General features: G+C 42.2%; 1 protein-coding gene across 1 annotated transcript in view; it reads left to right on the forward strand.

Annotated features, from left to right (window-relative positions):
• The first annotated feature begins 5,683 nt into the window (after window positions 1-5,683).
• The window catches only part of LOC311225066 (solute carrier family 12 member 9), a 179,191-nt gene continuing 169,507 nt past the window's right edge, over window positions 5,684-15,367 (forward strand). The window contains exon 1 of the mRNA XM_084310274.1: window positions 5,684-6,407. Coding sequence (XP_084166400.1) covers window positions 6,173-6,407 — 235 coding nt within the window. The 5' untranslated portion in view covers window positions 5,684-6,172. The remainder of the gene's footprint in view (window positions 6,408-15,367) is intronic.

The raw sequence follows: 15,367 nt of genomic DNA on the forward strand, positions 1-15,367 counted from the left end.
AAGCTGGATGTAGCCAATTACTTAAACATCTTCTTCACAAACATAGCCACAACACTGGTAAACAAACTACCCTCCCACTCAGGGCATTATGAGGTAGAACACATAGTAGCATACTACAAAAACCTAGGGGTCCACAAAGACGACTTCAAACTTGAAATGGTAACAACCGATGAGGTACTCAAAAAATTGAGCGCCCTCCAACCTAACAAGGCCACTGGCCATGACAACATCCCCTCCAAATTCCTCAGAGACGCAGCAGCCGCCATCACCCCAGTCATCACACATATAATAAACCTCTCTATAAAACAGGGGCACGTCCCCAAGGACTTCAAAATTGCGAGAGTGACCCCTCTGCACAAAAAGGGCAGCAAATTAGACCCAGGCAACTACCGCCCTGTTTCTATTCTTACCTCCATCTCGAAAGTCATGGAGAAAATAGTCTACGAACAGGTCGAAAAGTACCTGGCGGAAAAAAATCTAATCTACGAATTCCAATCTGGCTTCAGAACGTCCCACTCCACTGACACATGCCTCCTCTATTTGAACGACCACATCAAACAAGAGGTGGACGCGGGCAAATACTGCGGCATGGTCATGCTGGACCTACAAAAGGCCTTCGACACTGTCAATCACTCCATTCTAATGGACAAGCTAAAGGCAATTGGTTTTGATAGCTTATCAGTGAGCTGGATGCAATCCTACCTGGAGGGGAGAGAACAGATGGTAGAGGTAAACGGTACTCTATCCCCCCCCTCACAGTGAGCTGTGGTGTTCCACAAGGAAGCATACTAGGACCGCTACTCTTCCTAATTTATGCAAATGACATGTCGTCAGCCTGTGACTGCAACTTGTTCCTGTTTGCGGACGACTCAGCCCTGCTGGTCTCTGACAAGAACAAATTGCAGGTTGAAAAAACCCTCAGCACGGAACTAGGCAAAATCTGCATATGGCTCGCTGATAACAAACTATCATTACACATGGGCAAAACAGAGTCCATTCTCTTCGGTTCAAATAACAAACTCAGCAAGACCGACGGCTTCTCAGTTACAGTGGGTGACAATATTGTCACAAGGAAAGACGAAATTACCTACCTGGGTTCCATCCTAGAGGCAAATCTTTCCTGTGACAAAATGGCATCCAATGTAATAAAAAAAGTCAACCAACGAACTAGATTCTTGTACCGGATCTCCTCTCTGGTAAACAAGAATACCCTGAAGACTCTGGCAGGAGCACTCATTCAAGGGTACTATGACTATGCGTGCACCTCATGGTACCAAAGCACCTCAAAGGCGCTTAAAACAAAATTACAAACATCACAAAACAAACTGGTCAGACTACTACTTGACCTGAACCCCAGAACCCACCTCACCCCTGCCCACTTTGACAACCTAGGATGGCTTAGAGTAGACGACAGAGTACAGCAACTTGCAATGGGCCTGGTCTTCAAGATACACTATACGACCGGGGTGCCCATGTACATGTCAAAATACTTCCCAAAGGTCAGTGAATACCACAACCACTACACCAGAGGAAGCTCAACAAATCATGTTAAACCCAGATTCGGCTCAAACAAGGGACTAAACACGTTTCGCAATTATGCCACAACAATGTGGAACGCCCTACCCAAAGCTGTAAAGGAATGTGAATCCCTGCCCACATTCAAAACCGCTCTTAAAGAGCACCTACGGGAGGCTGCAATTCGAAACTGGCCACCGTAAATGCCCAAAACCCCCACCACCTCCTAATAGACAGTCTCCTCCCCACCGCATGTATATATTCCCTCCCCGCCGTATGTATATTTCCCTCCCACCCACCCACCCCCTCCTTGATTGATTGATTGATTGATTGAAAAGTTTATTAACAGATTGCAGAATGGGTACAGTACAGTACAGCTCGATACATACAATTGTTAAGAGGATGCAGACCTGAGAAAGACTTTCGTCTTGTTTCCATCAGGGTCCCCCATTTTCAATTCATCATATGACACACATGACATACAGATAGACAGTACTGCTACATCTATACATTTATGACATACCAGATTTTCAAATACAGTACTGTTTGTGATACTAAAAAAATCCCGAAGAAGAGTATATACATTTGACATAGAAACTGTGCATTGGGGGAGGTTGGGTAGGTGGGGTGGGGCTGTACATTGGAGGTGGGGGGGGGGGGGGGTTGGGTAGGGGGGACACTGTACATTGGAATACTGACATACATTTGACATGGAAACTGTACATTGGAGGAGGTTGGGTAGGTGGGGTGGGGTTGGGTGGGGCTGTACATTGGAATACTGACAAAGCCATGCTTGGTCTTTATTGTACAATTGGGTTAGGACATTTGTAGGGGCCAGTTTTGAATTGCAGTCTCCCGTAGGTGTTCTTTGAGAGTGTTTTTGAAGGTGGGTAGTGATTTACATTCCTTTACAGCTTTGGGTAGGGCGTTCCACATTGTTGTGGCATAATTGCGAAACGTGTTTAGTCCCTTGTTTGAGCCGAATCTGGGTTTTACATGATTTGTGGAGCTCCCTCTGGTGTTGTGATCGTGGTATTCACTGACCTTTGGGAAGTATTTTGACATGTACATGGGTACCTTGGTCGTGTAGTGTATCTTGTAGACCAGGCCCATTGCAAGTTGCTGTACTCTGTTGTCTACTCTAAGCCATCCTAGGTTGGCAAAGTGTGCAGGGGTGAGGTGGGTTCTAGGAGTCAGGTCAAGCAGTAGTCTGACTAGTTTGTTTTGAGATGTTTGTAATTTGGTTTTTAGTGCCTTTGAGGTGCTTTGGTACCATGAGGTGCAAGCATAGTCATAGTACCCTTGAATGAGTGCTCCTGCCAGAGTCTTCAGGGTATTCTTGTTTACCAGGGAGGAGATCCGGTACAAGAATCGAGTTCGTTGATTGACTTTTTTTATTACATTGGATGCCATTTTGTCACAGGAAAGATTAGCCTCTAGGATGGAACCCAGGTAGGTAATTTCATCTTTTCTTGTGACAATATTGTCACCCACTGTAACTGAGAAGCCGTCTGTTTTGCTGAGTTTGTTATTTGAACCGAAGAGAATGGACTCTGTTTTGCCCATGTGTAATGATAGTTTGTTGTCGGCGAGCCATATGCAGATTTTGCCTAGTTCCGAGCTGAGGGTTTTTTCAACCTGTAACTTGTTCTTGTCAGAGACCAGCAGGGCTGAGTCGTCCGCAAACAGGAACAAGTTGCAGTCACAAGCTGACGACATGTCATTTGCATAAATTAGGAACAGTAGTGGTCCTAGTATGCTTCCTTGTGGAACACCACAGTTCACTGTGAGGGGGGGGGATAGGGTACCGTTTACCTCCACCATCTGTTCTCTCCCCTCCAGGTAGGATTGTATCCAGCTCACTGATAAACTATCAAAACCAATTGCTTTTAGCTTGTCAATCAGAATGGTGTGATTGACAGTGTCGAAGGCCTTTTGTAGGTCTAGCATGACCATGCCGCAGTATTTGCCCGCGTCCACCTCTTGCTTGATGTGGTCGTTCAAATAGAGAAGGCATGTGTCAGTGGAGTGGGATGTTCTGAAGCCAGATTGGAATTCGTAGATTAGATTTTTATCCGTAAGGTACTTTTCGACCTGTTCGTATACTATTTTTTCCATGACTTTCGAGATGGATGTAAGGATAGAAACAGGGCGGTAGTTGCCTGGGTCTAATTTGCTGCCCTTTTTGTGCAGGGGTGTTACTCTCGCTATTTTGAAGTCCTTGGGGACGTGTCCCTGTTTTATGGAGAGGTTTATTATGTGTGTGATGACTGGGGTGATGGCGGCTGCTGAGTCTCTGAGGAATTTGGAGGGGATGTTGTCATGGCCAGTGGCCTTGTTCGGTTGGAGGGCGCTCAGTTTATCGAGTACCTCATCTGTAGTTACCATTTCCAGTTTGAAATCGTCTTTGTGGACGCCTAGGTTCTTGTAGTATGCTACTATGTGTTCTACCCCATACTGCCCTGAATGGGAGGGTAGTTTGTTTACCAGTGTTGTGGCTATGTTTGTGAAGAAAGTGTTTAAGTAATTGGCTACATCCAGTTTGTCTGTGATGAGCGTGTTGTCCGTCTTTATGTTTATGTTTGAGAACCTGGTTTTAAGTTTTTTACTGCAGCCTAGTTGATTATTGAGTAATTTCCAAAGTTCACATGGTTTATTTTTGTTTTCCTCAGTTTTGTCATTGATGAAATTTTTTTTTGCAGTTTTTATCATGGAGTTTACGTCATTTCTTAGTCTGTTTCTTTCTAGTTTGAGTTCAGTCACGTGGGCTTGGAGTTCACTGCTCGTGCTTTTGGTAAGCTTTGACTGACTTTTATGAAATTCAGAGCATTTTTTGTCTCTGGCTTTCATAGCGGTCAGTATTTCAGTGTGCATCCACGGCTCAGCGCGATTTTTTACCCTGGTGGTTCTTAGGGGGGCCATGTTGTTTAGTATTGTTGAGAATTTGGTTTTGAAGCCAAGCCAGGTTTCTTCAACCAGTGTACCATTGAGTTCATCTGACCAGTCCAGGCTCTTCAGTTCAAGGTTAAAGGCCTCGCTAGAGTACGTTTTGAGGTCTCTAGATGTGACCATTTTGTGACAGCCAGCCTTTTGCTTTGGCTTTTTGCGGGAACAGAATATCATATAATGATCACTTAACCCGCATGCTATCACCCCTTTATTGGAGATCATGGACTTGTCGGAGGTCAGGATGAGGTCAATGGTAGTCTGGGTTGATTCACACACCCTTGTGGGTTGGGTGATTAGCTGGCTGAAACCGTGCAGATCTGAAAATCTACTGAAGGCCTTGAAGACGGGTGCTGCTTTACGTAGCATATCCGTGTTCCAGTCCCCAATAAGGATTTTTTCTACGCCCTCCACCCCAGTTAAGCACCCATCAAGTGTGTCATAAAAGCCACTCTGTTCTGGTGGTCTATAGATTGTGCCTATTAGTACTGATTTTGCCCTTTCAAATAAGATTTCAATCCATACAGTTTCAATCTCGTCATGGTTAAGGTCAGTACGGTTGCTGAATTTGGTATCTTTGTGTATATACTAATGTACAGTCCCCTCCCCATCATACTCTGTCAGGATCTAGGGGTAACAGTACTGTATATTTGAATACCGCTTATGTCACAAATGTATCAGTACTAAATACCTATATGTCCCTATGCCATAAATGTCATGTATGTTGTGTATGTCATAAATGTCTATATGAAATGAAAATGGGGACCCTGATGGAAACAAGACAAACGTCTTTCTCAGGTCTGCATCCCCTTAACAATTGTATGTATTGAGCCGTACTGTATTGTACCCATTCTGCAATCTGTTAAATAAAGTTTTCATTCATTCATTCATTCATTCATTCATTCATTCATTCATTCATTCATTCATTCATTCATTCATTCATTCAGAGTCCTGCATTCTGAAAACCCCATTCAAAATATTGGGGGGGACCTGTCTCTGCTTTTTTGACAGGAAATACAAAATTATTCCACGGATAGCCTATAGGAATGTGTGCGTGATAAATATGATTTGTTTTGGTGAAGTACAGCCTGTACTGTACTGTACAGGACAAGTAAAGTAAACCGAAGCTGTAACGCTTTCGATAGCAGACGGAGAGTACTGGGACGGAGAGCGCCGATTGGCCCAACAGACGGGATCATATGATCGGATGCAACAGGCGAGAAACCCCAGACCCGTCACATGATAACAAACATTCCGTAGTTCGATAGAAAGTATCGAACGCCACAATGGCAAAGCGACGGGTATTTGAACTTGGGACGTTAGACAAATTATTTTAGGCTCGTTTTGAATTCATACAAATGGGGTTTTAGATCGCTTGAGCGTTTTTGTTTTTCACCGAAAAAGTGTATGGTTTTATTTATCCACCGATTTGCTGTCGGGCGGGGGACAGCCAGGCTCGCTGTCTTTTTATTGATCGATAATCCCGACTCGATGATGAACGTCACGAAATGATCGGTATGATTTGTTTACATGTAACGTTATAGCAACTTTCCGGAACTGTAGTAGTCCGTATAAAGTTAGGCTAAAAAGGGCGCTCTGATTTTCACTTCCAATGTTTTGGAGTGGGCATTCGATATATCCAAGCTCCGCTGTTATAGCGACGACCTGACAGCTTGTTCTCCACGAAGCGAACAGAAGCGGCTTCACCATCATGACGGAACGGACTCCTCTCCTCCACTACCGCCTCTCCACCAGCGTCAATGAGTCCTCGGAGCAGCCGCCCAGCTCCGGCGGGGAGTCGCTGGAGCAGCAACACACGGCCGTCTCCAAGCGGAGGTCCTCGCACCATAACAAGCAACAACAACCGCAGAAACTCTCCACCTTCTTCGGTGTGGTGATTCCCACGTTGTTGTCTATGTTCAGTGTGGTGCTCTTCCTGCGAATTGGTGAGTGGCAGCTATGTCAAGTCAAACCAAGTTCCTTTATTATTAATCCCCTTGGGGAAATGCAGATGTCATTGAATTGAAAACCTGTATTTATCTCCATAGGGAGATTCAGGTGCCCATGAATGAAAACTTTATTTAACAGATTGCAGAATGGGTACAATACAGTACGGCTCAATACACACAATTGTTAAGGGGATGCAGACCAGAGAAAGACGTTTGTCTTGTTTACATCAGGGTCCCCCATTCACTTTCAATTCATAGTGACATTTATGACATACACAACATACATGATTGATTGATTGAAAACGTTATTAACAGATTGCAGAATGGGTACAATACAGTACAGCTCAATACACACACTTGTTAAGGGGATGCAGACCAGAGAAAGACTTTCGTCTTGTTTACATCAGGGTCCCCCATTTTCAATTCATCAGGACATATATGACATACAGATAGACAGTACTGCTACATCTATACATTTATGACATACCAGATTTGCAAATACAGTACTGTTTCTTATACAAAAAGAGTCCAGAAAAGGGAGTATATACATTTGACGTAAAAACTGTACATTGGAGGAGGTTGGGTAGGGTTGGGTGGGGGGGTTTGGGTAGGAGGGGTTGGGGGGGGGGACACTGTACAACTGTACAAGCAATACTGTACATTGGAATATTGACAACCATACTAGGTAGTTTACTGTACATTGGAGGGGGTTGGGGGGGGGGACACTGTACAAACAAGCAAAACTGTACATTGGAATATTGACAACCATATTAGGTAAATGGTTGGGTTAGGACATTTACAGGGGCCAGTTTCGAATTGCAGTCTCCCGTAGGTGTTCTTTGAGAGTGGTTTTGAAAGTGGGTAGTGATTCACATTCCTTTACAGCTTTAGGTAGGGCGTTGGTTCCACATTGATGTGGCATAATTGCGAAACGTGTTTAGTTCCTTGTTTGAGCTGAATCTGGGTTTAACATGATTTGTGGAGCTCCCTCTGGTGTTGTGATCGTGATATTCACTGACCTTTGGGAAGTATTTTGACATGTACATGGGTACCTTGGTCGTGTAGTTTATCTTGTAGACCAGGCCCATTGCAAGTTGCTGTACTCTGTCGTCTACTCTAAGCCATCCTTAGACCCTACATGACATCATTCCATTTATGGCATAGGGTCATAGGGACATACATGACACATACAGGTATAGTACTGTTACATTTGTGACATATACGATATGCAAATATACAGTACTGTTACCCATAGATCCTAACAGAGAATAATACATACGGTGGGGAGGAGACTGTCTATTAGGTGGGGGTGGGGGGGGGATTGGACATTTACGGTGGCCAGTTTCAAATTGCAGTAACCAGTAACCAATTCCATAACGTGGTAACAGCTGCACCAGGGTCAGTGCAGTGCGGGGTGGGGGCAACATGTGATCCCGACATCATAGACACAAACAGGATGTTATAGCTGCGAAGTTTGAAGGGCCCTATAAACAATGACGTGCACATGGTGGTCAGTCAGGAGGTAAAATCTGATATTACCCCAAGGCCCAGGCCCAGTGGAAGCTCAGTAGCCCGTTTGTGAACGAAAACATGCATTTATATGGGATTTCTGGCGGCGTTAGAGAGTTATGATCGAATACAACCAGGTAGGCTACTTTTAACAAAAGCTTCAACTTCTACTGTGGCCCAGCAGGGCCCTAAAGCCCCGCCTCCAGCGTCACGATGCAGTTGTTGTCAATGAACCAAACTGATAATAACACTGACATTACATGACATTATGCTGCTCCACTTGTCCTTGCTTGTTCAATATGTGGGAAGATAACTGCGAGGGAGAGAGACACCTATCAAAATAATCAATCTATATTCCATCATTATTCCGTCAATTAAATAATACTGACATTACTAGTTGCCTACCAGTTTTCCAAAATAGGAAGCTCACAGTACAAGCAGATGTGTGTCACTGTGTTCTATGTTCTACTGAGGAAACATAATGGGCTTCATAGGCCTTGTGCTACGCTACGTACATGCATAACTGGCCAATGAAAGTCATTATAAATGGCAAAATGGTAAATGGCTGCATTTATATAGCGCTTTTATCCAAAGTACTTTACAATTTAATTCATTTTTTACTAGGGATGCCCCGATCGATCGGCCACCGATCGTTATCGGCCGATACTCAGTATAAATATGCAATCTGTGAATTCCGATAATGAGTCATATTCGCCGATAGCGGAAACCGATCAAGCGAAGCTCTCACTCGCTGTCTGTCTCAGACACACACGACCTGCAAACTGCCGCTGCTCCTCCTCCCTAGCCCCGCCCGCCCCGTGTAGAGTTTGTAAACACAGAGGGCTGAGAGAAGGCTCCTCTGCTCGAGTCTGTAGTGCATTCGACCTGCGCTAACGTTAGCTACCTAGCTATCGTTACTGTTTAAACAAAATTACCCAGTCAACTATTCACGTTTAGTAGGCATTGTCTAACGGTATTTAGCCGGCTAGCTACCGATAGCTCCTGATATCAACAAATGATCCAGAAAGTCTAGTAGTCCATGTTCATACCTCCGTTAGCTTGCGTTAGCTTGCGTTAGCTGACGTTAGTTTACTGTTCAAAACTAAATGTCCCATTGAACTAAAGTTCTGTCTTAACGTCATCTAGCCGGCTAGCAGTAGCTACAGATAGCTCTTGATATCAATGTCTTATAACATTGATTTAATGCGTATTCGAGCTGAGGGCTTGCTGAATGTGAAATGACCAAAGCACAGTAATGTTACCAATAGGGTCCCGCTGCAGCGCCGGAGAATCCTTTTTGGAGCTGGAGGCTACTAGAGTACACACAGACAGTGGGAGTGGAGCTGTTTGCAGATAGCGAGCATTTTGACTTAAACGTGGTGGCGATGTCTCGCAGATAATACAAGTACAAGTCTAATTATATAATATATATATTTTATAAAAAAGATTTTTTTTTTTTTTTATATAAAATAAATTTTAATTTCTTTTTAAAAAAAAACAATCGGTATCGGATCGGTATCGGCCGATATGGCTCACGACGATCGGTGATCGGTATCGGTGGCAAAAAACGTGATCGGGGCATCCCTATTTTTTACCCATTCACTCACACATTCACACACTGATGGCAGAGGCAACCATGCAAGGTGCCAACCTGCTCATCAGGAGCAATATTATTAGGGTAAAGTGTCTTGCTCGAGGACACTTCGACATGCTGCCCGGGAGGAGTGGGAATTGAACCAGGAACCTCCGGATTACCAGACGACTGCTCTACCTCCCGAGCCACTGTTGCCCCTCATTATAATTTTTTTTTTTGATCCACTTTTTCTCCCATTTTCTATATTTTCTCCCATCCCAATTTCACATCATCCAATCCAACCCTCCCCTGTCACGAACGCTGTTTATTGCCTCCCACAAGCCGGCTGCAATGTGGACTAAGTCATACATAGCACAAGTCCCCTCCGGTACTTGAGGTAACAGCAGTCGCATCTTTTCACCTGCGCAGCTCGATCTCTCAGTGGCGAGGAGTAACGCGTGGGAGGCTCATGCTGCCCCCGACACTTCCTGATTCTACTGCGCAGGCGCACCAACCGACCTGTAGGAGTCGCTGTCCACAACGCCCGATCCCCACCCATCAGTTTCCCACCCCCTAATACGGCCAATGTGTATTAGTATGAACGACCAGCTAAACTGAAAGCAATGTGGAGCGCTGGGCTCGAACAGGCGAGCCCAGCGTCTCTGCATTCGTGGCGAGCGCCTTGCCCACTATGCCACGTAGCCGCCCCCCTCATTATAACTTGTTATGGTGTACGGTTGGCAGAAGATATGAAGACGCATCTCGATTATACAGTGAGCTTCCTATTTTGGAAAAGGACATGTATTGTGGTTTATTGAAGCTAAAACAAACAGAATTATAAAGAATTAATTACAGCCTTTATCAACTATGCCCCAAAACTATGGAACAAACTACCCCAAAACATGAGAGAAGCCAACTCGCTAGACATCTTTAAAAGACAGCTTAAAACCTATCTTTTTGCTCAGGCATTTCACTGATAGATATCTGCTACCACCTAGTGGCAAGAGGAAACATCAGGGATATCCTGACACAACTTGTACTTACCTGCACTATTCTTACCCTGCCTACTCTTATACACTGCCTATCAAATTCATGTGTCGGTTATCGCACTTTTTACTTCTTACTGATGACTATTTTTAAACTGAATCATTTTAAACTATTTTTATTATTTGCTAGATCCAAATGTGAAACACTGTGATTATTTGTATTACTGAATAGAGAGCCTATTACATGCATTAAAGCATTCCGTCTCCAGACGGATTTCCGTCAATTTGATTGGGGAGATCCGTCCATTTGATTCGCAGTCTGACGGAAGTATTTGCATGATTTGTAGATGCATACAGATTGAAACCAAATTGAGCCAATCAGAGGCGCCAAATATGGAAAAGGGCTTTTTTTCCCTATCGCGCCAAGCAGTCATCATCACTCAGCGACTCGAGAGACGGGTCGCCTTTTTTGCAGCCTCACGCGTCAACTGCTTGTTTACCAACGTCACAGCCACCACGCTGCTTGCACTCGCTGCTATATACCGATTAGCTAACGTTAGCTTAATAGCGTCTGTTAAATGGAAGGAGTAAGCCGGCCACTAAAAAGAGAACCCACCGCGGGGTTCTCAGATGAAAAGGATAAGCGGGACCACCTAACAAAAAGTTTCGAGAGGAGAGGACGTTTGAAGAGACTGGCTAGGCAGCGCTACTGGGGGCTGTAGTGGTGAGTTAACTTGTTCCGTGTGCCGCAACGATGTCAAAAAGAAAAACAGAAACAACACGTTTGTCATTGTCGTGTTACTTCACAGTACAATATGTGAGTCCCCTGCTGTGGTTGTGAGTATACGTTTATTAGCTTAACTCCGTAGCAACATCACACAGGTGTATCGGTAGACAGTCTCCTCCCCACCGTATATATTCTCTCTGTCAGGATCTATGGGTAACATTACTGTATATTTGCATATCGTATATGTCACAAATGTAACAGTACTATATACCTGTAGTATGTCCCTATGCCATAAATGTCATGATGTCAATGTCATGCATGTCAGAAATGTCACTGAATTGAAAATGGGGGACCCTGATGATGTAAACAAGACAAACGTCTTTCTCAGGTCTGCATCCCCTTAACAATTGTGTGTATTGAGCCATACTGTATTGTACCCATTCTGCAATCGGTTAAATATTGATTGATTGTTATAACGGATTGCAGAATGGGTACAATACAGTACAGCTCAATACACACAATTGTCAAGGGGTTGCAGACCAGAGAAAGACTTTCCTCTTTACATCAGGGTCCCCCATTTTCAATTCATCATAACATATATGACATACATGACATACAGATAGATAATACTGCTACATCTATACATTTATGACGTACCAGATTTACACAGTATTGTTTGTGATACAATAAGAGTCTAAAAAAGAGAGCATATACATTTGACGAAGAAACTGTACATTGGAGGAGGTTGGGTGGAGGGGGGGGGGACTGTACATTGGAGGTGGTTGGGGAGGGAAGGGTTGGGTAGGCGGGGTGGGGGGGTAACTGTACATTGGATTATCGACGAAACCGAAACAAGTAGGCTCCCTTAAAACGCCAACGCTATTAAAAAGAAATACAGTGGAGGTTAAAATAAGAATATGACTTGGCCTGAAAAAAATTTCAGTCAGGAGATTTTTTTTTGCTTTAATCCCTGGCCTATTAGGATGCTAGATCCTAATGTGAAACACTGTGATTTACCATACCTTGCTATGCTCGCTCATGCCTGTATTTTTTATGTCCGTTCTATTTTATCATTTTTAGACTTTTTAAACTGAATCATTATAAACTATTTTTATTATTTGTGTTACTGAAAACTGTAAGCGGAGAGCCTATTGGGATGCTAGATCCTAATGTGAAACACTGTGATTTGCCATACCTTGCTACCTGTCTATCCTTTTTATGCCCGCTTATGCCTGTATTTTTTACTGTTGTGAAGCACTTTGAACTGCAACCTCTGTATGAAAAGTGCTATACAAATAAAGTTATTATTATTATTATTACAAACAGAATTATAAAGAAATAATTTAGGATTAAATAAGTATACTTCCTACTCCTTTTCGAACATGTAAATTGAGTTATGTTTTTTTTGTTTTGTTTTTTATTTACATTTATTTTCCATTTCATTGCTATAGATCAATAATTTGTTTTTGTTTTATATTGTTTGTATTTACATGTTCGAAATAAAGATAAAACACACTGTATTTGAGCCTGGTGAGAGGATTCAGCACAGTGCTAAGTTTCTCAATACTAAAGCGATCATTGAAAGTATGGCCTGCTGTAGCTACTAGTCGACATCATGTCAGGCAAACTTTAAATGGGGCCTGGGTTAAAAAAAAGAAAAGTGAACCTGTGCTTTAAAGGGGAATGGCACCCATTTTAAGAATTCACATGTTCTTCCTCTGTCCCAGGAGAGGTCGGTCAGTATTTGTGAACACGCAACTCTCTCTCCTAAAGCTAGAAATCAGAGAGAGAACCCTCCAATCGGTAATCTGGGGCTGCTCCATAGACAATGAATGGGGCTCAGAGTTTATGAGGCCATAAAATGTTTGTGTGAGCTCCTCCTAAATTTTATTCTGATCCAGACCTTCTAGCAATGCTAGAATATGAACCTAATTTGAGTGTAAGAGCTCACACAAACATTTGAGGGCCTCACAATCTCAGAGCACCAATGGTTGTCTATGGTGCAGCTCCAGGTTTTACATCCTAGTGACATCACTGAATGGAGGGTTCTCTCTGATTTCTAGCTTTAGGAGAGAGTGGTGCATGTTCACAAACACTGACTGAACTGTCCTGGGACAGGAAGAACATGATGTGAATTCTTAAAATGGGTGCCATTCCCCAGGTGGTCAGTGGACCCTACTTTTGGAACTATCATAGGTGGGTAACATGATCACTGTTACTGTTACCCACCTATGGTAGTTTATAATTGAATGCTTGAGATGAAAACATTTTATAAGTCCATTTCAATTTTTCAGATGAACAATTTATTCAAACCTAATTATCTAAAGATAAGTCCAACTTAAATGCTGATTTATTTTGCACATAACATAACACGTCCAAAAACTCAGACAGTTTTGCACACATTAATTTAGTTTGACAGTTATTGAGAGTAAATTAGTTTGAATATGGGCCACCAGTGATGTCATCTGGGACGTTGAATCCTTGTGTTGTTAATTACATCTACATGAAATGATGTATAGGCTAGATGAAGTGTGAGATTTTGTGCAAAATAAATCAGCATTGCTTTTTTGGTGAAGTGCCCCTTTAAGTTGGACTGTTTTGTGCATCCATAGTTAAAAAGAGAGGTGTACTTTTGGGGGATGTTTCACATTCACACTAATAATAATTTGGATTGACTTTCAAGTATTACAAGATATATATGTCTGAAATATGTCATCAAATTGTAATTTGTACTGGAAAATGAAATAACCATCAAATACTGATTATCCTGTCAAAAACTTCATGATGTGATATTTTGGTAATATCGCCCAGCTCTACTTGAAGAGGTATTTTTCTAAATTAATCAGCTTCGTGTTTTCAACACTAAGCTGATTAATTTTGTACACACTCTCACACATATCCCAAAGCTGTAAACAGCCTTGCAAACATTCATTTGCAAGTTAAGGAGTTTTAATTTGTTCTCATGTGATGTCACCCGAGGACAGTGTTGTGTTAAAGTTGTATAAAGTCAAATTCATTATACATGTTAGAGAATAGTTGTTAATAGTTCTGAATAGGAGTTAAGACCATTTAAACAGATTTTCAGTTTTTTTTGTGTTCAGGATTCTTTGCGCCTGAAATCATGACTCGATGACACACTGGAGCATAACCCCTCCGCTGACACTATATAAAAACGAGTGTATTAGCATGGTTCTCAGAGAGTTGATACTAGTACTTTCAAAGTTAGCATAGCAAAGCTAATGCTAACTGTTTCAACTATGTAATAATTAGCTCCATACTCCGGGAGTTTTTTTTTTTTTTTTTTTTTTTATTATTGCAAAACAAAATTATTAAAAGTCAGTACTCAACACACAATACATAATGAAACTAACAATTAAGATGGCTAAAATGACATGCAAGCACCGAAACAGAAAGCAAAAAAAGTAATAATTAGCTCCATACTCCGGGAGGTATTGTAAAGTAAAAACACAGATTTGTTTGGTCTAACCTAGTTTGCTAGTAGTTAATCAATCAGTCAACCTTTCTGACCAAGTAGGGTCCATTTGATAGATTTGGTAGTTTTAGCAATGTGTTTTGCCGTTTAATGTATGTGAATGGAAAATACTAACAAGATTAGCGCCATACTCCGGGAGGTACAGTTAAATAAAAACACAGATTTGGGTGGTCTAACCTAGTTTGCTAGTAATTACTCAAGCTTTCTAACCAAGTAGGTTTTGAGAGATTTGGTAGTTTATAGCAAAACAATTTAGTGATTGAATGGAAAAATAAAATGGCACTTGAGCTGAAAGGGAGCTGTCAAACAAGCGTGATCTGACTGAGCTCCCACAATCCTGAGAAATGGTCTGAGCAGCCAGATTATCTGTTTTTGAGCTGGGTTTCACAATAGTTATTAACATTTTTAATCATAAAAATTTGGCTGAGTGGTTAATAACACATTCTTCTGTGGTGTGACAAACTCTGAACTCATTTATGTTCACTTCCACCTGACAACTCAATGGAATGATGTAGATGAAAAGATGGCATATCCTTAAGATTTATGGAGGGAACTTTTTAGTGAAATACAATTTTCACATTAGTAGGACAAAACATACAATTCACATGTAATACATATTTCATCCATCATTCACATACACAGTGAAATTATGTCCTGTCACTTTCTTAC

This window comes from Notolepis coatsorum (genome assembly GCF_963971535.1).
Source record: "Notolepis coatsorum genome assembly, chromosome: 1".
NCBI lineage: Eukaryota > Metazoa > Chordata > Actinopteri > Aulopiformes > Paralepididae > Notolepis > Notolepis coatsorum.